The 23,389-nt window shown below is 38.4% G+C and overlaps 5 protein-coding genes across 5 annotated transcripts; 1 reads left to right on the top strand and 4 right to left on the bottom strand.

The window, feature by feature from the left end:
* Positions 1-623: 623 nt before the first annotated feature.
* On the top strand, positions 624-2,722 carry LOC145909349 (uncharacterized). Its single transcript, XM_082996740.1, has 4 exons — positions 624-786; positions 1,113-1,241; positions 1,882-2,019; positions 2,433-2,722. Exons 1-4 carry the CDS (start codon positions 714-716, stop codon positions 2,720-2,722), a joined length of 630 nt encoding a protein of 209 aa, XP_082852866.1. The 5' UTR covers positions 624-713.
* Positions 2,723-3,211: 489 nt separating this feature from the next.
* Positions 3,212-5,594, bottom strand: LOC145908265 (uncharacterized). Its single transcript, XM_082995507.1, has 6 exons — positions 5,501-5,594; positions 4,724-4,887; positions 4,546-4,667; positions 4,039-4,137; positions 3,850-3,968; positions 3,212-3,558 (listed from the first exon to the last, which is right to left on the bottom strand). The coding sequence occupies exons 1-6, from the start codon at positions 5,501-5,503 to the stop codon at positions 3,382-3,384; spliced, it is 684 nt and encodes a 227-aa protein (XP_082851633.1). The 5' UTR covers positions 5,504-5,594; the 3' UTR covers positions 3,212-3,381.
* Positions 5,593-12,142, bottom strand: LOC145909348 (uncharacterized). Its single transcript, XM_082996739.1, has 11 exons — positions 12,010-12,142; positions 11,294-11,484; positions 10,373-10,494; positions 9,894-9,992; positions 9,488-9,606; positions 8,538-8,714; positions 7,763-7,926; positions 7,583-7,704; positions 7,240-7,338; positions 7,053-7,171; positions 5,593-6,536 (listed from the first exon to the last, which is right to left on the bottom strand). The coding sequence occupies exons 1-11, from the start codon at positions 12,055-12,057 to the stop codon at positions 6,360-6,362; spliced, it is 1,437 nt and encodes a 478-aa protein (XP_082852865.1). The 5' UTR covers positions 12,058-12,142; the 3' UTR covers positions 5,593-6,359.
* Positions 12,143-13,058: 916 nt separating this feature from the next.
* Positions 13,059-14,156, bottom strand: LOC145909347 (uncharacterized). The gene is made up of 3 exons (XM_082996738.1): positions 13,826-14,156; positions 13,430-13,633; positions 13,059-13,243 (listed from the first exon to the last, which is right to left on the bottom strand). The coding sequence occupies exons 1-3, from the start codon at positions 14,154-14,156 to the stop codon at positions 13,059-13,061; spliced, it is 720 nt and encodes a 239-aa protein (XP_082852864.1).
* A 689-nt stretch (positions 14,157-14,845) lies between these two features.
* LOC145908204 (putative tubulin polyglutamylase ttll-15) lies at positions 14,846-22,413 on the bottom strand. The gene is made up of 12 exons (XM_082995428.1): positions 22,243-22,413; positions 21,800-21,956; positions 20,964-21,120; positions 20,756-20,820; positions 20,338-20,468; positions 20,097-20,250; positions 19,656-19,740; positions 18,777-18,949; positions 18,224-18,430; positions 17,586-17,673; positions 17,341-17,454; positions 14,846-17,084 (listed from the first exon to the last, which is right to left on the bottom strand). Exons 1-12 carry the CDS (start codon positions 22,352-22,354, stop codon positions 16,971-16,973), a joined length of 1,557 nt encoding a protein of 518 aa, XP_082851554.1. The 5' UTR covers positions 22,355-22,413; the 3' UTR covers positions 14,846-16,970.
* Between the last annotated feature and the right edge of the window lie 976 nt (positions 22,414-23,389).

Below are 23,389 nucleotides of genomic sequence, written 5' to 3'. Positions count from 1 at the left end.
GCAATGCACATATTATAGTCTATCGCACGGCTTGTGGCAATGCGATGAGGCGTTTGCACATATTTGCCTGCTATTGTGTAATATTATAGTTGATTACCGTGATCAGAGGTTCATTACGATTACGTTGTTTATCAAAATCTTACATTAGATGACGCAATAGCATGAAACCTTATAATTACAGCAACTCACATCGCCAAACGCGTACCAACAACGTTTGAATGTTTTTTTCGCAACATCAGCAGAAAGTGGACAGCAATATGTCACTGAGTGGTACTGAATTACAATGGCTTGCAAAGTTGCCAAAGTTTGCCCATGGAGAAAGTTCAAAATACAATGACGTTAATTTTCACCTTTCAGCCGAAGCACAAATAAAAACATGAAAACGTACACTTGGGTACCAAGAAGGAATAGCCATCTATCCACTCTCCGCTTATGCATCCTTATGGGCCGGATAAAACACTTGACGGGATCTCACAGTCAGCATTGCCTATCGCTGCATTAAGGAGAAAGCGCGCCGAGCTTCGGTGGCGAAATGGTGTTTGATGAAAAAATAATCACAGCGTAATTATAATTGCAGCCGTCGAAAAGTCGGTGAAAAAAAATCGGACGTTTGCATGGATATAATAAGGCCTGCTCCATCACTTGCCATCATTCAACCTTGCAGAAAATACATCTTCATCATAAGATATCAACAGTGTGGAGGACTTGAAAATATGAAGATTGTTGCAGCGTTTTTGACAATTTTTCTCGTCATACTCGGGGCAAGAACTTCTGATGCTCAATGCAGTGAGTATTTTGTAGGCTATAACCTCCCCTAAAGAAGTATCGCCTCATGGCAGGCGAAACGCCGGTTGCAATATTAATCTCGTAACTTTTATGTCAAAAGAACAGTTCTTTTAAACTTACAATGCCAAGGCAGCAACAATTGCACTATATAAGCTATACTGTTTTGGGTACAGCCAAGACATTGCAGCGAAGCCTGTAAACCTAATGATCTCGAAACGATAGCTGTGATCACCAAGTAGAAGGTCCTGCGCAGTGGGCGATCCTGCCAACCTTGCAGTTGCATGAAACATTACTGTTTTGTGATATATGCGTTTCCAATATTACAGGTGCTTGGTGTGAAGATAGGTCCCCAAGGGTCTGCGCGGTCAACGCATTGTGCAGCAACTTGTTGTTCAAGTTTTGGTGTCCTCTTTCCTGTGGGTTGTGCATTCCATGCGAAAAACCGTGCGAGCTTGGTAAGTCCGTATACATGCTTGTGATGATAAGGGGGACGGTATTTAACTGAATAACGGCAAACACTTCCGTTTCTGTCACACTTTGACGCACCTTTGACTTGTCAGAAAACAGTTGGAGCTCATTGACTTTACTTTTGCTTAGAGGGCATAAACTTGTGCATGCTTTCCTCATTTACGTAGCAGCAGAGGACTGCAAGAACGACAGCTCGCTATAGCGCAGCAATTCTCGAAAAGAACTTCTGTCCTTGTGTCGTATTAATTTTAAAAATTGAAAGTAATGCCATCATGTGGCGCACACTATTTGCCTCAAAGTACGCTACCTCTTTTCATCCCAGCTACTGGTAAATTTTGACAAATAAGGGCTGCTTGCACGAGGTTTTCCTAAGCGCAGATCGTTTTTTATTTGCCATCGAGGTTTAAACGCAAGGGAATTTTCATTAGCTCAAACACAACTTACTTGATAGTCCTTTTTCTTACTATGTGCAGACGATAAGTTCAATATTTTCAAAATGTGAATTAATAAAGCGCCATTTCATCCAAGAAGTAGGGTTAGCAATGTTGCTACATTGGAATTAAGAAGCCGTAAGATTAATTCGTCTCTTCGTTACGTGGACCTAAATATGGAGCGATTTGTTTTCAGGACCGTGTCATGACACATTAACAGCATGCGGGATTCTCAAAAAGACAAATCCGTCCTTATGCCGAAATTTCAGAGATGAATGTAAAGCAACATGTGGTGTTTGTTGCAAACTTCCCCCAGTCACGCCTTGCACACTAAGTAAGTAATTCTTTTTTTCTTTTTTTTTCGCCAACTTGTGTGCCAACGAGAATATTTTTTTTTTTATTTTAAATCGATAGTTCGTCTACCATGCCAAACGGTTTATGCATTTGCTACGCAATATTTACGCAAAAAAGGTTTATAATAGCCGAAATTTTTGTGCAGTGTTTTGTTTTGGAAAAAACACCGTAAAATCGAGCATTACTGCAACTTAAAATGCGCAACGTTATTTCTACCTCCATTTTTCGTTCGCTATTCAATTGACCTTTTTTAGGAAAAAAGCACGCATTTTTGCCAGTTAGTAACTAACGGATCACCATAATGCAACAAAACTCAAAACAGTGGCCCTTCACGCATCTCACTTTAAGCATCATTGGCCCTATGCGTTAATACATGGTTCTTTGTCAACACAGCTTGCATGGACAAGGACCCCAACTGCCCAGGCTGGAAAGCTCACTGCGATGAACGTAGATCCGAATTTCCGCATGTGCGTCATGTCTGCCCACTATCCTGCGGCAAGTGCGAAAGATGCAGCCTTCCACCAACCACTACCATCGCGACCAACACTACGACTACTGCCATGACCACCACAACCATCAATTCAACCAATGCAACCACGCCTTCAAGCCGTATTGGCAACGTTGCTTTGATCCCCTATACTGGGTTTGTTCAGCGTGATCCGATTTTCATTTGGGGAAAGTAGAAGTGTCAGTCAATGCAGAAAAACATCATCGGTGTATATGTACTGCATATATAACTATTATACATACGTATCTATTTGGTATTTAATTTTGGCGTGTGTTTTGTGCTGATTCCACTGAAGTACATAATTTTGTGCATGTCTGCGATTTTTCGCAGATAGAAAAAGTTTGTGACATTGTAAAATAAAATATGTGTGGTGCATTCTTGATACGACTTAAAATGACCAAGCTTTAAATGAAACAAGATTTGTTTTTTACCACTGCCTTTGAGAAAAGCACCTCTGTGCCGGTAAGAGGACGTTTGTTTGGAGGCCACATTTTAGATCGTGATGCCTAAGCCTTTGTCGTTGAAATCCCTTTCGAAGGAAACAAAGCTGTTAATCGGCCCAGTAGACTAGTGTGGACCCTGGAGCGCAGCACACACTACACCCCGTCACGTGGGGCTTGGTTAAGAGCTTTCAAAACGAAACTTTTTGTTATCCAAATCAAATGATTTTACTATTTTCAGAACATGTACACTGGTGCGTAAAGGAAGCAAATGTGTGTTGACAAAAGCCGAAATTTATGAGTTAGTCGAGGACACAAGTGTTAATAAACGAACAGTTGAGGTACTGATCGGTACTATATGTCAAGTAGTAGTTGTCATAATCCCACAAAAACTCTATTCGTGTTTGTGAGTTATGCGAACACAGTAAAACGCAGTAAACGTTTCCACGCCCTCAGGCTTGGCGCATTCATTGGCTGCATTGGATATCACGTGACCCACTCCGTCGTCCAATCCGCTGACTTCAGTCCTTGTGACGTATTTGAAAACTTTTGGTTGCGGTGTTTGGAAACGCTGAAACATAAGATGCATTTTAAAGGGGGTTTAGCAAGACGACGCACTCTGGAGGTGCCCATCCATGTGGACATTGAAACAGACATTTTACAAGACGAAAAAGCCCATCAGAACCCCTCTACCCGCTCATGTGGTGGTCAAGGATCAAAAAGGTGTCACACGATTACAATGTTCCTGGTTTCAAGCGAAGCCTTTAATAACTTTCGGGTGACAACACTTTACACACTACGGCAGGGAACAGCGAGTTCAAAAAGGTGGCACTGACAACGAAAAGTTAAAACCCCAACCAACCTTGTATAGATGACTGTCAACTATTAAACCTTTTCCCTCTATTTCCTTATGTATGACGTCACATCCGGTATAGGTTTTCCAGTTACGTTCAAAATCATTTTCATCGACAGAATCGGCAACTGGAAAATCAGTGTATAACTGTCAAAGAATTCAAATATGTCGTACTATCTACACCGATGCCACCCTTACCTTTTACTGCTGTGAGAAAGTATTTATATTCTGCGTTTCTTTCTTTGTCGTCGTATGTTAGATCATTTCCTTTGTAACTTGCAACCTCATTGTACCCAGCTGCAAAACAGTCAAGAAAAATGCAATACGACGATACGCACACGCAATGATGCAGTTTTATGCAATAGGGCAATATTAACATTATGTAGTAAACAGAAAATAAATTTTCGTTTTCGTGACTTTCCGTGAATGCGATGTTTCGTAATGTTAGCCTGTGGTATACGCTGTTACAAAGCTAAAGGAAATGCGAGAAATTTGGTTTTCGGGCTTTGAAAATGAAGTGCAGTTTAACTGGTATTCTGTTTCGCAGGTAGATGTTCCAAACCCATAACAATACTTAGCCCAACAGACTGGCTGTGGCACTGAACCAGTGCATCTACTGATACTTCCAGATACTTGAACGCAGTACAGTCAAGGAACAACATGGTCGCAAAAAGCACTATTTAGTGTTATAAGGCTGCGACTCACATGGGTATCCCCTAAATTTGCCAGCCATGTTTCCTCTTGTCACTTTCACCCATTCTTCATCAGGTTTTCCGTAGCAACACATGTCCGTCGACTCGTTGACAGCAAAGTTCACTACGGGGTATCTGCGAAAAAAACATTCTTATTCGTGCTCAACAATCAATCAAGCACAACTGCTTACGAGGCTTTAGGGTCGCTTGAAGTGTGGAGATAGGTAGCGAGAAAATGGTCTTTGGCCTTAATGTAAAGAGCCGCGTCGTTCCATTTCTCCAGTAGAAGCTCCACCTCGTTCGTTGGCTCGAAGAAGTTGAAAAGATAAAAGCGGTTGTCAAGCGGCGAAACAGTCTATATAACGTAGAATATACATTACTACAAGCATATATAACTCAATGTATGGAAATGGCAATGTCCACGTAGATAATTAATGAATATAAGCTAATATAACACAAGTTTAATGAATACAAGATAATATAACACAAATTAGCTGACCAGGCCAAATGTTGAAATCGAATATCGTGTGCGTAATGCATCCACTCAAGGCAATGCGATTAACGACAGATGAAAAAAATAAGTACAAATATTATTGCCGTCGGTGCGGCGTACCAGGTACTATACAACTTTAAGGGCCGAATGAACACCATTGTTTATCATAACACTGAGAATTTCTAAAGGTCTTGGGTAGGTTGTACAAGATTCGAATTCCAGGCACTCCAACATCTACCACCTAATGATCTCGATACGGTAACTGTGGTCGCCAAGTAAGGACCTGCGCAGTGGGGCGATCCTGCTAATCAAGCAGTTGCATGAAACACTACTGCGTTGTCTTGGGCAGGTACATATTTTTCTTCTTCAAGGGTTCGGTGTTGTGCAATTTGATTCCGTGTCATTTAATTGGCAAAGGCAAAGCGAAACCAGTGCTCTACGGTATTCCACCATGTAAAAAGGGATAGTTACTCACCATTATTGAGGTAGTGGTGAATGAGGATAGTCCTTCGTAACTTTGGCAGCAGAATAGCAGAAAATTATGAAACTAACAGTTACAAGTAACCACTATTGAAATACAAAAAAATGTGGTGATTGAAAGTGCATGGGGTTTCATAAAATTTACAAACCAAAATGATATGGCTAGGCAGCATGATCGTAAAACATACCAAAACCACAGGTAAAATCTAAAAACACATGAAAAGCAGTGCACGATAATTTTCGCAAAGTACAGTGTACCACGTGTACATACTGTGCGCAACGATTTGGGTAAAAGCGCATATTAGTGTATGTGATGGTTCACGGCGCACGAACGTGACTGGGACAATACGAAAATGTACAATGGTTCTCTGCGATAAAGTGCAAAAACGATGTTAGAAGTAAGATTTTACATTGCTTGTGAATTGGGCGTTTTTCTGTCGAGAATAATGTTTGGGAATAATCTGACATTGGGATTTTGTTGTAGTTGTACATCCCAAACATTTAGAATGCCGAAACTAAATTATTTTATGTGGATGATAAACTAACTTTACGTCATTATCGTATATTCTAGCTAGTGAAACTCAACAAAGTCTTTTGTAAAAGCTATCATCTCGTAAAAAACTCAATCGTTTGTCAAATTTTGAGTGGATTTGACAAACCGCAAAGTGCGATAGTTGATAAAATGTCATAAGCGTGTACATTGTATTGCTGTATATACTGTACATTGGAAACAAATGTGTAATGACAAAAGCCGAAATTTATGAGTTAGTCGAGAACACAAGTGTTAATAAACGAGTAGTTGAGGTACTGGGTAATGTATGTCAAGTAGAAGTTTTCATAACCCCACATAAACTCTATTCGTGTTTGTGAGTTAAGCGAACACAGTACAACGCAGTAAACGTTTCCACGCCCTCAGGCTTCGCGCGTTCATTGGCTGCATTGGATATCACGTGACCCGCTCCGTCGTCCAATCCGCTGACTTCAGTCCTTGTGACGTATTTAAAAACTTTCGATAGCGGTGTTTGGAAACGCTGGAACATAAGATTTTAAAGGGGGTTTAATAAGACAACGCACCCTGGAGGTGCCCATCCATGTGGACATTAAAACAGGTAATAATACATGAAGAAAAAGTCCTTCAGAAGAACCCCCTCTACCCGTTCATGTACGGTCAAGGATCAAAAATGTCTCACACGTGGGCAATGTTCCTAGTAAGGCCTTTGATAACATTCGGGGGTCATTACTTGTGTAATTATATAATACGCCACTTCCAAAGGTAGCTCATAAAGACCACAAGCGAAATAGTTAAACCAAGGCTATTATGTATTTAAAGTTGAATGATTTCCATACATGTCTTTTTTACGTAAACATGAGCACAGTTCTCTTGCCATTTTCAAAATATAAACCGATACCTGTTACAAATTAATTAGAAAATATTTAAGTTAATTGGCAACACACTACTCGTGACACAGAAATAGTTTATGTCATGTCAGGGGCCCACAAGGGCAAAAATGTAGTTCTGACAACGAAAAATTACAACCCCAACCAACCTTGTATAAATGACTGTCAACTATTGACCCTTTTCCCTCTATTTCCTTATGTATGACGTCACATCCGGTATAGCTTTTCCAGTTACGTTCAAAATCATTTTCATCGACAGAATCGGCAACTGGAAAATCAGTGTATTACTGTCAAAGAACTCAAATATGTCGTACTATCTACACCAACCACCCTTACCTTTTACTGCTGTAAGAAAGTATTTATATTCTGCGTTTCTTTCTTTGTCGTCGTATGTGAGATCATTTCCTTTGTAACTTGCCACCTCATTGTACCCAGCTGCAAAACAGTCAAGAACAATGCTAAACAACTGCACGCACACGCAATGATGCAGTTTTATGCAATAGGGCAATATTCAAGATATAAGATTCACTAGCATCGCAGCCAAATCATTGCTAGTTCGGTTTAAAACGTATTCTGTTTCGAGGGGAGAATGTACAAAACCAATAACAATACTTGGCCCTCTAACGGACTGGCTATGGCCATAACAAACACTATTTAGTGTTATAAGAGTGCGACTCACATGGGTATCCTTTAAATTTGCGTGCCTCTTTTCCTCCAGTCATTTTCTCCCATTCTACATCAGGTTTTCCGTAGCAACAAATGTCGGTCGACTCGTTGACGGCAAAGTTCACTACGGGGTATCTGCGAAAAAAAACATTCTTATTCGTGCTTTAAGAATTAATCAATCACAAAAGTTTACGAGGATTTAGGATCGCTTGAAGTGTGGAGATAGGTAGCGAGGAAATGGTCTTTGGTCTTAATGTAAAGAGCCGCGTCGTTCCATTTCTCCAGTAGAAGCTCGAGTTCGTTCGTTGGCTCGAAGAAGTTGTAAAGATAAAAGCGGTTGTCAAGCGGCGAAACAGTCTATATAACGTACAATATACATTACTACACTGTAAATCTATCCCTGATGATCGCGATACGATAGCTGTGATCGCCAAGTTGAGAACTGCGCAGTGGGGCGATATTGGCAATTAAGCAGTTGCGTGAAACATTACTGCGTGGTGCACTTTTTTCTTCTTAAGGGCTCTGTGATTATTTTGTTTCTGTGTTATTTATAGGCAAAGCGAAACCAGTGCTCTATGGCGTTTTACCATGTAAAAAAGGGATAGTTACTCACCATCATAGAGGTCTTGGTGAATGAGGATAGTCCTTCGTAACTTTGGCAGCAGAATAGCAGAAAATTATGAAACTAATAACCAGCTGTTGCAAATACAAAAAAAATGTGGTAAATGAAACGGAATTTTATAAAATTTACAAACCAAAATGATATAGGTAGGCAGCATGATCGTGAAACATACCAAAACCACAGGTAAAATCTAAAAACACATTAAAAGCAGTGCACGATAATTTTTGCAAAGTAAAGTGCAAATTACTGTATGTGATGGTTCACGGCGCACGAACGTGACTGGGACAATACGATAATGTACAAATACACTGTGCATTTTGTCATGGAAACGAGAAGTTCATCTTTAATTCTTGTTGCCTTTGACGGTGACCTCCACTTGGTAGAAACCGGTGATCGTTTCCACGCCCTGTGGAATCCCGGAGCGTGCGTTGAGCTTGTCGGCGATCACGTGACCCTCGCGGTCACTCATTCCCGTGACCTCGGAACGCACGACGTAACGCCAGAGCGGGGCCATCATGATTCTCTGCGATAAAGAGTAAAAACGTTGTTAGAAGTAGGATTTTGCATTGTTTGTGAATTGGCCGTTTTTCTGTCGGGAATAACATTATTTCTATCTAACATTGCGATTGTTTTTATAGTTGTACATCCCAAACATTTGGAATGCCTAAAACAATTGATTTGATGTAGATGAGAAACAAACTGTTTCGTATGTTCTAAGCTAGTGAAGCTCAACAAAGTCTTTATTTTAAAACCATCATCTAGTAGTAAAACACTTATATTTGTGAAATTTTGAGTGAAACCGCAACATGCGATAGTTGATAAAATGTAATAAGCGGGTATATGTTGTGAAGCAACAAGCCTCAGATTAACGTCAGCAGATTTTATTTTGAAAATTTGATTTCGCATATGTAGGTTACCATAAGCATGGTCAGTTTCTGCAAATATTACGTAATAGTAATAATGAAAGCAATAAATACACACAAAACACCGCTGCAACTGGAAATCTTTTCTTCACGCTATCTCCTCAAAGTTCAAACTGTTAACTACAGTGTGGAAGCGAACCTAACATGTGGCAGCGGAGATAAGAAAAACAACGCACGCTCACACGTGACCGTAAAAACCTGCAATAAATTTATTGCTCCTGGTACACTCGTTTGTGCTTCAGGTTTTTACAGTCACGTGTGAGCGTGCGTTTTTTTCCTTATCTCCGCTACCACCTATAGTATATCTTCGCTACCACACTCATAAGCGGGTACATTGTATTGCTGCGTATAATATACATTCATGCAAACCGACCTTGTACAAATGAGTATCGACAGCAACGTTTCCAGCCATTTTATTTGAGTGCAACAAATCGGAACCGGTCCATTCCTTCCAGTTTGACTCGATGTCTTCATCCTTTACGTCTTCAGTGGCTGAGAAACGAGAAAGATTTTAATCAGAATTTGTTTTTCGCTGTTCAGCAACTACTTTTGAATTTTTGTATGGTATATCGAGTTAAGGATCAATAGTTTTTAGGTAAGATGTTCCAGAATTATAAAGTAAAATATGTTAAAAAGACGCTGAAGAAGTCTCGCCAGATGAAAGACAACAACGTTTGTAAAATACAAAGAAAGAAGGACAATTTTTTTCTAAATTTAAGTAGGATGATTTAGTATAATAACACAACAGGAATGTGATTGCTTTTAAATAAAAAGAGCACCTTTCAGTCCAGTAATGAAGAACCTGTGGGTTGCTGATCGTTCTTTGTCCCCTGTACAAAGATCTTTTTCGTTGTAACACCCGATCTCCTTGAAGACAGCTTAAAAAGGAAATGCATTGCCATTAGTTCACGTGCCATGTGGTTGGTTTAAATGCCAGAGAAATTGTTTCGCATAAAAATCAGCTAGTATGGTTTTTTTGACCAGGGTTGTGAAATTCCAAAGGTAGCTCACATAGACCGCAAGCAAAATAGTAAAAAAGGCTAATATGTATTTAACGTTATTCGAGGAAGTCTTTTTTACGTGAACGTGAGTAAACATTTCTTGCAATTTTTAAAAAAGAAACCGATACTTGTTACTGATTAATCAATATTGTTACAGATAATTGGCAACACATTCAAACGTGATACAGAAATAATTTGTGTTCAACGATTTAGTAGGCTATATACCCGAATATTGAAGCCATAGGTTTTCGTCATACCTGGACTAGCTTTATAGTTCTCCTTAATTATGGTCTGCATATAGTTAGACCAGAACTCGTCTTTTTTGCCGAAGAAGCAAATGTCGAGTGAATCGGTGAGCGCAAAGTTCACCCATGGATACCTGAATAAAAATATCATTACCGACTTTTCAGAATGAAGAACATACTCCTTACAATTTGTCCGTTAATTGATTACATATTAGTAGCAGTTATATAGTGGCTAACAACCTGTGATGATATATTCAGATTTCATTCCAATTACGCTAAACTTTAAATGACAATTAGTCATACTTGGCCATAGAAACAATATCAATTGTAAAGAATTATTTGTCAACGCAACATAAAAATAATTTTTCTTCAGAACACAATAGATTGTTTTTGAATTGCAAATTACCCTCTATTTTAAACTTTAACTAATAAAATGCAATGATTGACATATATATATGTGCATATATATATACGGAAGCACATTTACAGTTCTTGTGCGTCATACATATTGTGTAGCGCCAACATCTTCAGCGCGGCGTATATTTTTTCGCGCAAGCAACCGGTGTTTGCATTGCACTGTTTGCCGGTGATAACCGAACTGGGACAAACAAGGCCATCCGGCCAATATCGCGGAAGCTTTTGTAAAAAAATCGAAAGCGAGATTGACATTTTTCGCTCCAGGGCTTAGCGCAAATTTGCCAAGAGCATTTTTGGTGTTAGGAGAAACCTATGCTAATATTGAACGGTGCCAAACAAATCGCTTAAAAGATCATGTCCACATCAATGCAAAAATACTCCTTTATACATGAATTTGCACTTGCAGAGTAAACTAACATTCAGCTCTGCAGTAAATCCAATCTATGGCACATTGTCCAAAAATATTGAAACAATCTTATAAAATCACTTCTGCACAGAACAGAAATTTTTACTAACTTAATTTTGGGGTCGGTAGAACAGTGTAAATATGTTGCGATGAAGTGATCTTGTTTGGCCACGTATTCGCTTCCAGTCAACCAAACCGATTTGAATCTTTCCACATTTACCGGATCTTCGAAGTAGTTAAACAAGAAGAATCGATTTGCGATCGGCGCCGTCACGCTCGACTTGTTGCGCGCGTGCACGCACTGCAGAAAACCACGTGATATATATTAATACTTTTCGGTTCAGTGGCGCATTAAAGAAACCAACACTGGGCGTGTTAGTGTTTGATATAAATACGCTATAATGCGAGTTATTACAGTCATTTATTAATAATGGACATTGTCCCACCGCAAGTGCTGTAGTGGCATCACATTTACGCTAATAGCAACATGACAACAAGTGCATAAAGTTAAGCGTTCTTTCCACACTGGACTGTAAGAGCGATTTAGCGACTCTGTTTACAACGTGCTGTCACGGTAGTCTTACTGGACTGCAGCGTTTGCGGAAATGGTAACACCACAAACCCTAGTCACGTTTGTATTTTAAATGACAACATTTTTCATATCGAGGCTTGTAGGCACTTGTTATATTTCCCACGTAACGAGAATGTGGTCAACCTGGTGGTAAGGTATAATACTTCTGGCAGTTGTAACTTATGCCATTGTAATTCTTTCATATCCTGAACTGTTTTATGCGCCAGTTACATAAGTCCATCTCCAAAAACTTACCACTTTCCTTCCAGTGTGGCCCATACTTCGTAGCACCCTGCTGTACATGTTACTATGATTTGCTTGTAACTCTTGGTTTTAAATAGAGCACAAAGCTTTGCAGTACGCTACAACTAGCAATAGTACAACTTTCCAGCCTTTGCAGCCCAATATCACATTCGCCTTTTTTGTACGCCACCATGTGCAATCAACCGCGACGACAAACAGACCAAACCTAGGTATCGTAAAGAAAAAGAACTTGCCACTCAGCTGTTTGTTACTTAAAAACTGCAAACGATATTTTTTAGAGAAGGGAATGGAATACACATTTACAATGGACCGACAGAACATTGTGTTCGTGAGATTGGAAGGAAATAAGCATTCCGTTTTAAGGCACCGTAGAGCTGCTGCAACTGTTTTAAGATGGCTGTACATTGCGCACGCGCAAAATCGCACAAATGCCGCCATATCCTGACCGCAAGGGACGTATGACTCCAGGCTGCTTAGCAGCATCAAACCGTGCTGACAAAGACTATGTCCTCACTTTTATCGCACAAGATCAAAGATATTAGTCGCCTTTTTAACTGATATGCTCATATGCCTCTCGGTACCTATATGTTTCTACGTTCTACTTTGTGCCTTTATTAAAAATTATGATATGTGGGCCGAACCTATATTCCAATGTGGGCACATATTGCGAATCTCAAATTCACTATGAGTTAATCAGTTTAACTTGGCGCCAGGAATCTTGCTTGCCGTAACAGTTTATGCGAGGAAATTGACAAGAAAAAATATAGGGATGTTAGTTAATTGTTGTGGAACGAGTGGTTGTAATCATTACGAAAATCAATGCAGCAACAAATGTACGCATTCTGATTGGATGCGACCAACCGCGACAAGTATTTTTATGCTTGCAAACCCTCAATATCCACCATAAACATACCAGTTCCGCTTCATGTAATTGTTTATTATTTGATAACCGCAAAAACGTTATTTTTAAACACATTTAATAGGAAACAAAATACAACGTTGTGAGGTTTAATATTTACAGTTGTGAGAAAAATACGCATTTATTTTCTTGGTGCCATGGAGCTGGTTGAGATTCGGGCTCTGTATGCTGTTGGTGGCAGTGCGCACTTGCGGCATGCTTTGCATGTGTATTGGCAAGCCGTAATAGTGTCAGGGTATTTGCCTTGCGGGTCGCAGTAACCGAGTGATCCCCATGCTGGACATGACTGAGCCGAGTCTTGGCAACCTAAAAATGCAAAAATTTTGTTGTAAATTGACTGACGGTTCACAAACTTTACTTTGTTTATAAGTTTTGTTTTAGTTTCATACGTTTTATAGTTGCTTTTCAATACGCGTTTTGCATACGTATATTTGTTGTGGCTTTATAACTGGTTTTAAGATTAGATAAGCGCCATTTCAGTCAGTCACATACTTAAGGAGCATGGCAACGTGGCGCTTCCGCTTGGTGGCGCCGTCGCAGGGACACCAGTCGGAGTGGCATCAGACGCAGGCGGTTGTTGGTCGCTGCACAAGTTGCAGACTCCACAGGTCTTTTTGCAGAGGCGGAACTGGTAGATGTTACATTTTCCTTGCTGCTTGTAGATCGGACAGTAAAAGGGCTGTACATCTTCGCAAGCTGAAAAATAAAAGAAAGATCGTTTGTAAAAATGGAATTTTTAATAACTTGTGGTCAGTTTTCATCAAAGTTATGGCTTAGGTGTCAGCTTTTCTGTGAAACACACCCTACGTGCACAACTGCGGTGCAAATTTCAAGAAAAAAAGTTCTTCTTCGAAATTACTTCCTATATAGGACCTATTGCAAACTTACTTTGGTCGCATGCAGGAGCCACGGTGCCTGCTCTGCCTCCAAACTTCTTGTCCTGTGCACCGGTATCAGTAGGAGGCGGTGTAGTGATTCCGTAATGTTCGCATGAATTGCAAAGTCCGCACGTTTTCGCGCAAAGAACACCTTTCGTTGCACAATCGAAATTCGTGCAATAGATTCCTGCAGCGTCCTTGCAGCCGGCGCAGTTTCGTCTTTTCAAGTTTTCCTTGACTTGGTTCAAGAGGAGTTCTCGGACAGAAGATGAGAACAGCGCTGATTGGCAGAGGCCAAAAAGTGCGACAAACAATACAGCGAATACGATTGAGGTCTTCATCGATTTCAGTCAGTTTTCAACGGTATGTTATACCACATAGAGTAATCCCGCACCCTTATATATCGTGCGTCTGAGTCAGAAGAATCTAAAACGTTGTAAAAAGATTTCTGCGTGGAGGACGCGTAATATCACAACTTCGTTATTTTTGCAGCAAGGCTTTGTTAAATTTCAGTGAGTCTGCTCAAACCGATATCCACAGTGTGTTATCATATCAGGTCGCCAGTGAGTCACATATTGCATGTGCTCCCATAACCTCTTTAAGTATTTACTCCGAAATTGCCAGGTCGGAAATAGGATCAATGCACGACATAATGTGTCAACCGTCAGGTCGCTTTCTTAAACATATGCTGAACTCTCTTCCAGATCACGTTACTAAAATAGACACTTTAAATGCTCTGTGCAGCTAAACGTGCAATGCCGGTGTCACCGTTATAGATGTGTATTAAGGGGAAGTCTAATTCTGGCATGTGGCGGTGTAATTTTTGACATTTTTCCACGAAGAACGCAACTTTTATTGTCTTCTTCTTGGAACTTATAGACACTTGCAGCTTTTCGCAATCAACTCCTATTACACATGAAAAGAAATTGCTCGTAAATTAAAAGTTTCATAATAAACCTGAAAAAATTCTGCAAAATATCATGTATATACGCTAATGATCAACGTGTATTCAAATGGGACCTGTTTATTCTTTTTGTATTTTTTTGTCGATAAAACGTAACGGTGCAAAAATAGGAAATACCATAACGAGATAAGCAGAAATGATATTATGAAGTAACTGCGTCATTACATTGCGTTTTTTTTTCATGAAATAAAAAACGGCACATATAGAAAAAGGACACAGGGTTTGCGTTGTTCAAAAAAAAATTAAATGCATTTACGGTGAAGCGCTTTCATTTCTGTTGATGACATGGTAAATCGTACGGCAGAGCATACTGCAGGTAATTCCAATCACAAAAATAACACATAGGTAGCCAACAACACTCTTCAACAAAACCGATTCGTCAAGCTTATGTTAATAAACAAAAACACAGTTTAAACAGAACTGGTTTTCTGACATAAATTAACGTACTCTGTTGTTTGCCGTTTCGTCTGATATACAACAAGAACATCATCAGGGTTTCACAGCAATTGAAACGTAACCACAACACAACTGATGAAGTTTTAAAGAAGTCTGTCGGTGTGTCTGGCAGCAAAAGTATCACAAAAATGCAGTTATTTCGTAATTGGGACTAAAATAGGGATTTTATGAACATTTAAAATAAGAGGGAAAATCGAATTTCGCAATTTTCTTGGAGGTCTTACAGAAATCGTCTTGTGAATCATGTTTACACAATCAAGCGTTTACCGCTAACAATGACGAGCGATTCCGGCGGATGCGTGGTGCGTTAGTCATACGAATCGGAGGAAGCAAAGAACAAAAATACGACACGCGTAAATATCCGGCGACGGGCCCCAGACGTGATATAGACGCTTGTTAATAATTGTGTTTTTTTAGCAGACAAATGACAACATCTTCCCAGCGGAAGAAGCCACTGATTAATTAAAGCGGCTTTAATTTCATGTGGGTTTTTTTCCACGGTTTGGATGATTGCATTTTTGACGTAGTCACTGTGGCAACTAAGCATGGAATCTGATCCCGCAAAACATGAAAATAACTGATCTGTTCGTTATTTCGATAAAAAAATGAAAGATATTCGATTTTTGGAAAGTTGGAAAGGTTCTGGCATTGCAGCTTAGCTTGATCAGACAATTTCACGTCAAGTCGAAGCGAGATCTGAAACATCAAGCTTACGACCCTGGTTAACCAAGCTCAACGCTCTACCAACACGCCCAAACAAAGGGTAGGATATTATCATTCACGGTGACGTACACACACATTAGCAAAACACACACTAAAAAAATAATTGCTGACTTTTTCGAGAGCTCAAATTGTAAAAAAGTAGTTTTGATGCTTACAGAGTGCGTAGAAAAGGTTTGACAAGTTTACAGCGTGTAACTGAAACAAATATGCATCGTGGGGACAAAGAGAGGGAAAAGAACAGAAAAACATTATAAATTTATAAAAAAATACAAAATCGCGGTCATTTTTACGTGATTACTGCTACTAGTTCAAATAAATTAAAAATGAAAAACTTGAAGTTAATTGTGTTAGAATAATGAGACTTGTCGCTTGCGACCAAGTTTTACAGGTTAACAGTTTCCGCGACCCATCATGTTTAAAATTGATATCTAGATATTATATTGCCACAGTTAATTGTAGTGAAACGACTAAAAAATACCATGGAAGGACAAAAAAACAAATGTTGTAGTTTGTGTAATATTGACACTTTACGACCCATAAGAGTCGTCTTTGGGAAGCCCTGTGCCAAAACAAACTGCAATATCGCCGTAAGTAAAAAAATATTTATACGTGGCTTGGTATTGCACATGTCAAGTCCAAACACTGGAGCTTTGTTTGGATTCACTGTTAGTGGAATTTTACAAAAAAAACGCCATAACAAGAATGTCATTATGAGGTGGAATGTTTTTCAATTGACTTAACCATTCTGTACCACAGTCAGGTTAAAAGTAGACGCTGTTTTCACGAACAGGTCGTTGATTTGTTGCGTATGAACCACGTTTTTGGAGTGGGTGCATGCAGCGTTAAGCATCAAGAAATTAAAAACAAGAATTTGTTCTTCCGTGCGGATCAGTTGAAAATGACACACGGATTGGTGATAGGGGACCCGTGTACTAAAATGTCTTACTAAGTACTGGTGCCGGTTTTGAGGTAAGGAATGCATATGATGTTGAGCGATAGAACAACATGCGCTCTACTGACACCACACGGCCGATTTTTGGCACATTCCTTTGAACCAGAGTTGCATGAGTTGGTCTTGTTCGGTCAAATGTTTGTCAGTTTCCGCTTGATTTTGCACGTTTCCAATCTATAGGAATTGTGACAAAAATAATTTTAGCCACAAACATTTTTTGAAGTAATCACCCATTCATGGGTTTTGGTGGCAAAAACCAGCAACATATTTATATTTACAACAAGTCATAAAAAAGAAAAATATATGACAGAACAACATTTTCTAATAGGCTGTGCTTTCAAACGGTTACTTTTTTGCTGTAGATGTTTAAATTAGTTGTCCTCAAAATTTGTCCCACGAGTCATGCAAAATAATTTTTTCAGATACTTACCAGGGGCTTTGGAAATGCTCTTAAACTGTCCAATCTGTTTAAATGTTCCGAGTAGGCCTTCTCCAAGTGTTGTTGCAACAGACTTGTTAAGCATGGAGCACACAACTTGCACAGCTAAATATAATTAAGTGAGCATGCAAATACCATTGAATAGTTACTTTTAAGTTGCAGGATTTAAACCTTTCAATATCATTTTACACCCAAGCATTACGAAAGTGAAGGAATATAATGATTCAGTTACTTACCAGTGACTTGCATTGCGTACAATCTGAGCATTCCTTTTCATATACTTGAATGTCCTTGGAACTGACAAGCACTTCACTATGCATAGCACTAGAAACATATGACAATAAGCAAGTTAGCCAAGTGCCACAGTCAGCTGCACTGATGAGACCTTGTAGGTCAAAACCGTGTGTGCTACTGTCTGAATAAATGCAATATATTCCTCGTGCATTATTTCATTTGATCAGGTAATCTGCTGTCCACAAATTTAATGAAGATTTGTTTGCCTTATTGGGGGTGACAAACCTATAAGGCATGTGTCACCAGTGGTGTATTGCACGATATAAGTGACTATATTTCAGAGAAATACAAAAAGTAGGCCTGCTTGTAAAAAAAATAACTGATTATTAAAAACAAGTCATGCCCATGCAATACAAGCAGAGTGGCCAACTAATGTCAACCCATGACCTCCTGGTGCTGATTATGACCCATACAGCAGACTGTGATTCTCTGTGAGGAAATTACCTTTACATGGGTGTTTGACTAGATAATCCTTGTGGTTTTATCGATGCCCATGCCACTTTTTTTGCATTTAGGGGTTCATATGCATAGAAGATGTTTGTTCAAGATAAAATTGATTTTGACATGAATCTAAACTTACCTATGAACATTCAACAATTTGTCAGCAATCCCAGCCAAGCTGAGAGTATTATGAAGAACCTTTTCATACAGTAGAGCGTTGTCTGAGAAGTGGGCACTCGATAGATTAGGAGACATATTCACTTCCATAAGGTAGATGTTGAGTTTGGAGTCAAGGACAAAATCAAATCTCACCATTTCAAAGAATGAGAAAGTCCCATACGGATATCTGTGTAAAAAAACTTGACTTATCACTATATTACAACACAGCTTTATGCACTAAGTTAGGTTTCAAGAATATGTTAAAATGGATGTAACTAACCAGCTAAAACCAACACACCCCGCTTCAATGTTAAGAAAGCTACTTTTACGTTAATTATGAAGTGATAAACGCTAGTTTATACAAACATTAATAGATCTATCACAACAATTATGTGCAAACGACATATTACTGGGACTTATGCCATCCTTGTATATGCATTTTAGCTAGCTGTAGCAAATTCTTCCATGCAAATATTGAATAAAACTTGAGCATTAGGGAAAGTCCATTCAGGTACAATAAAAGCAACACTAACTTTTCCTGTGCCTTGGCGAAACTGGCTTGCTTTTCCAACGTCATTTCAGCCACAGCATCATAAATTCTCCTGGATAGATCACTGGCATCTAAATTGTTTTTTCTTATATGGGCAAGAATTGTTTCCTTGTGTGAAAGCTTTAGTCTTGTGTAATAATCTCTTAACGAAGGCATCTGCATAGAATCAAAATGTTTTGGTAAGGCTATTTGACAGAGAGAAAGGGGTTCAAGCATATCTTTTGTATATTTATGATTCTGTTTAAATATAAAAAAATTAAATTAAGTTTACTAGGACATGTTTAAATCGAGTATTACCATTTTTTTTTGTGTTAGTATATTACTACAACCACTTTGTTGCAAATTGCTTTTAGTTTAATGTAAAACACATAAAAAATAAACCTTACTTTTCAATAGTTTATGTGAATCTTTTTTATTTTTAGCTGGAGCAAGATAAAAATAACTTTTGGTGGTGTTTGAGAGAATTAATGTATGACTCAAGACTGTAATTATTTAGGTTTGCGCATCTTTTAAATTAGATAACAAAAAGGGAATATAACATACAAGCTTCAACAGCATTGTTACCAGTCATTTCACTGACACTAAAGTCAAGACACACAGGTATACAGAAGAAACAGCCAAAATCACTAAACCAAGACATTTTAAGCTAAATTATTTATGTGGGCACCACTTGAAAGGAAATAATAATAGCTTAACAGTGCATTTATTCAACCCATGATTTGCCTGAATGTAATTATTTCTACTAATGTGTTCATATGTATATAAATATTCAGATGCCCTAATGTATATGAATTTCTATGCTACAGGATAGAAGCTCAGAACATGTTAAATATTCTGTGATCATTGGTTTAGTTAAAGTTACCTCCCATGTTGGTGTGTAGTCATCTTCCACTACATACTTTCTAGGGTTATTTACATCAAGGGGTGCATAGTCTTCTGGGCAGAACCTAGAACAGAAATACATGTACATATGTTCCATACATACAACAAGTAAGAATAGCTGCTACAATGGATCATATTTACACCCTCAAGGCAAATGATTTGAGCACAAATTGGTGAGAACTGTAAAAGCAGGGCATACCAGACACTAATAAAAAACAAACGGGGCTGTAAGGTAACAACAGAATGCTACCTATTTATAAAAAAAGGGAAAATGTGTTTTTATTAAACAATTAGCATGGTACCCCCAGCTCTGTGCTCAGTAACACTGCGATACTCCCATGAAATTGCTCCAAAACTTTCCAGTGTTTAGTTTTACGACTGTTGTAGCCTTAAAGGAAATTAAAGATATTGGTGTACATACCTTATAAGCCATTCTCCATCAAACACATAAACTCTGAGAGGATTGACAGAAGTGATAACTGTGTAAACGCCGATATCAAATTTTCGGTTGTCAATAAGGTATGGATCACTGATGAATTCTTGCACAAACGTATTTGATGCACTGAGATCTAGACCTGGAAGAAAAATGTACACATTGAATATATGAATATAAATGAAAATGAATATATTTTCATTAAATTTGCATATGAATACACACTTGCCTTCTACTGATTTAATGGTGATTCCTCGATGGTTGTTACTTTTTTGCACCCACAGTTTTTTCGGATTGGATTTTGCAAATTCAGTGAACTTGTCCTTGTCTCTTGGCAACTCAAACGCAGTTGGAATGTATCTGTGATACAAAGGTTGGCTTATCAATAATACAGCGGTCGGTATACCGAGTACACTAATGTAATACAGAAGCTCAGTCAGTAGAGCAGCAACCCTGTGTGCCATGGGCCGTGATTTTAAACCTCACCAAGAACTGGATTTTCATATCTCACTTTGAACTCTTACGGCAAAGTGGCCCTGACCTTTCTGGGTTATGATACCACTGGCCCTCAACTAAAACAGATTCTACCCTATAGTGTATATACCATATTTGCCCATGATTGTAAATGTAAAAATGGAAGCACTTACTTAAGTGTCGACTTCACCAGGAATACTTTGCTTGTAAGGTATCCTGATCCAGGAAAGTGATTTATCTAAATCAAACACAAAGGAACACCTTGAGTTAATAAATGTGATGACCAAAAACATTAATACATGAAAGCAAATGCTAAATAGGAATAGTTACAACTATTTACATTGTGTATGCAACAAATGTTCACTCAGCATAAACGCTCACCAATTGGTTTGGCTTGATGTCCTCAGGCTTAATTTTTGATGGAAATGGATAATCGTAGGCCCACATAACATCCCATGAACCAGTCTTGGTGTCCCATCGATCGAACCCGAACATTTCAAATATGTTTCTTACATGTCTCATATGCGGGGACTCGGCACTGTAAATTAAAAAAACAACAACACAGTGAGAGTTTCAAATTGGAAAGCTTGTTATTTACGCACAGAGGATTTCATCAATCGCAATGTTTATGTAAGCAAATTTTCGATTTTTCAAAAAAGTGTGCAGGATGTTTTTTTCTAATCAAACAATAGAAGCTAAAACCTTACTTTGTGTGTTTCCTTCATGTGTTACAAACTCCAAAATTTACTAAAACATTTGCTCAAAATTTACTGTCCGTATGTTTTTGGCAACGGTCGTAGGATATTATCATAACAGAGGCAGTTTTAGGTAAGCACGTAACTGCTGAACAATACTACTTATTTACATCCTACTCAGTAAGGTATGCAAATAGCCTGCAGAAGTTAGATTCAAGTGATGTGTTTGAACCGCAACCAAATGTGTTTATATTACTCTTATTAGTACAGAAATAAATCAGTGCCGAGTTTTCAAAACATATATTTTCAAAAAACATACATGTATAGTTTTCATATATTTTCAAAAAAAAACATTACAACAGCCGAGTTTTCAAAACATATAGAAGAACAATTACAGCTGTTTGGAGAATAAATTCATAATAAAAGGTCCTAAATCCCGATAACATGGCTTCAGGAAGTGTCATATTTACACTCTCAAAAAATTTGTAGTTGCCAAGTAAAGCACAAGCCCCGCAAATGCACCTTTTTGCTTGAAGCCAGTATGTGAGTTGTCTGTGTGTTACTGCTTTCTCAACAAATTTTACAACTGATTCATGTGCAGGACCCGATTGTCTCACAGCAAGTACGCGTTTCTGCAGTTCAATAACTTCTGAAATTCGGAGTCCAATGAAACAGAAACCTGACGAATTAAAACTGGTCAATAACATTTACTACAAAACTTTTTCCACAAAAAGTTTTACTTAATTCAAAAATATAATTTAATTTATCGATAAAGCAAGTAGGTAGTTGATATCACCTTGACTGTACAGAGTTAAAAACTTCTTTTACATATATAAACAAATGAAATGTGATAATAATAGGTAAAGAGTGATGTATTCGTGACGTCAGTGCGATCGACCGCGCTATTAACGATCGTCGAAAACGATCAAAAAATAAATTTTCCAATCTGGTATAACGCTGTTTACCTGTAACAATTACTCCAAGTATAACAGCCCAAAGCTTGGTTCTTGACAAAACGCCGACTCCCATATTACGAAGATATTTCTTCCAACAACGTTTGGACCCAACTGATAGCATGACGCCTTACAAAAATCAACTGAAACAAAACGCCTACAACATATTTCCGGAATTGTAAATAGTCGTGACGGATAGGAAGGCCTGAGGAGCCGCTATGCCTGCCACAATACGCAGAACGTAAAGCGCGTGGTCATGGTGACGTAACATTATCGTGAAACTAACAGTAGAATGAAAATTATGTATGATATGGGTAAAACAAATGTATAGCAATGCAGACGTGTCAAAAAAAGCGCATACTCAGACACCGAACTTGCACTGTGACGTAATTTGCTAGCCTACAATTATAGTCCACTTCTCCAAACTGGTAAATCCCCCGCCATAATGCATGTCACGTATTTTGTCTCACACATTTTTGGCGGGTTTTGCAAAAATCTTTCAATGCAACAGAATACTATTTTATAAATTTCGTTGGCGTTATACTTCATTATCCTTTAGGATTTCGCCCTGTACCCATTCACCTATTTCCTTTTTTGACCATAGAAATCGTTTACAGGAAAAGGTTACCATGGGTCATTTACATTCATAGGTGTGCTTTCTTCTTTTATGCAATGGTTGCAACAGAAGATCGCTCATTATCGGAAGTGATAACAGCTGCGGTGTTGATACCCGCAAATGCGTAGTGACTTACTGTGTTTGTTTGTTCAACGTTGTGTTATTTTTCTTGACGTTTACTTGTTCGGGATTGAACTTGTCGGCTTGCGTAAAAATTGATTGGAACACAATTTGTTGCAGCAATGGCAAAAGGGTAAAAAAGGTCACGACAAAAATACAATAATAGTGAATAGATGTTGCACCAGTAACCTATTTTTAACTTCAATGATTGATTCTAATTAGTAGAGTAGCAAAGCCATCTTTGTTTAGAAATAAAAGGAGCAATTGTGTAGACAAAAAAGTATTTTTTATAATGTTTTATTGTAAAGCCTGTTAACCTACATAAACTAATTTACCATTTTTGTTTTGCTACAACCTATGTGAGTTTGAATTTCTTTAAACACCAGATATTTTAGAAATGTTTTGATTTGCAAATTTTAATCT

Source organism: Ascidia mentula, chromosome 7, assembly GCF_947561715.1.
Source record: "Ascidia mentula chromosome 7, kaAscMent1.1, whole genome shotgun sequence".
Taxonomy (NCBI): Eukaryota; Metazoa; Chordata; class Ascidiacea; order Phlebobranchia; family Ascidiidae; genus Ascidia; species Ascidia mentula.
This window is presented reverse-complemented; position numbering and strand designations above follow the sequence as displayed.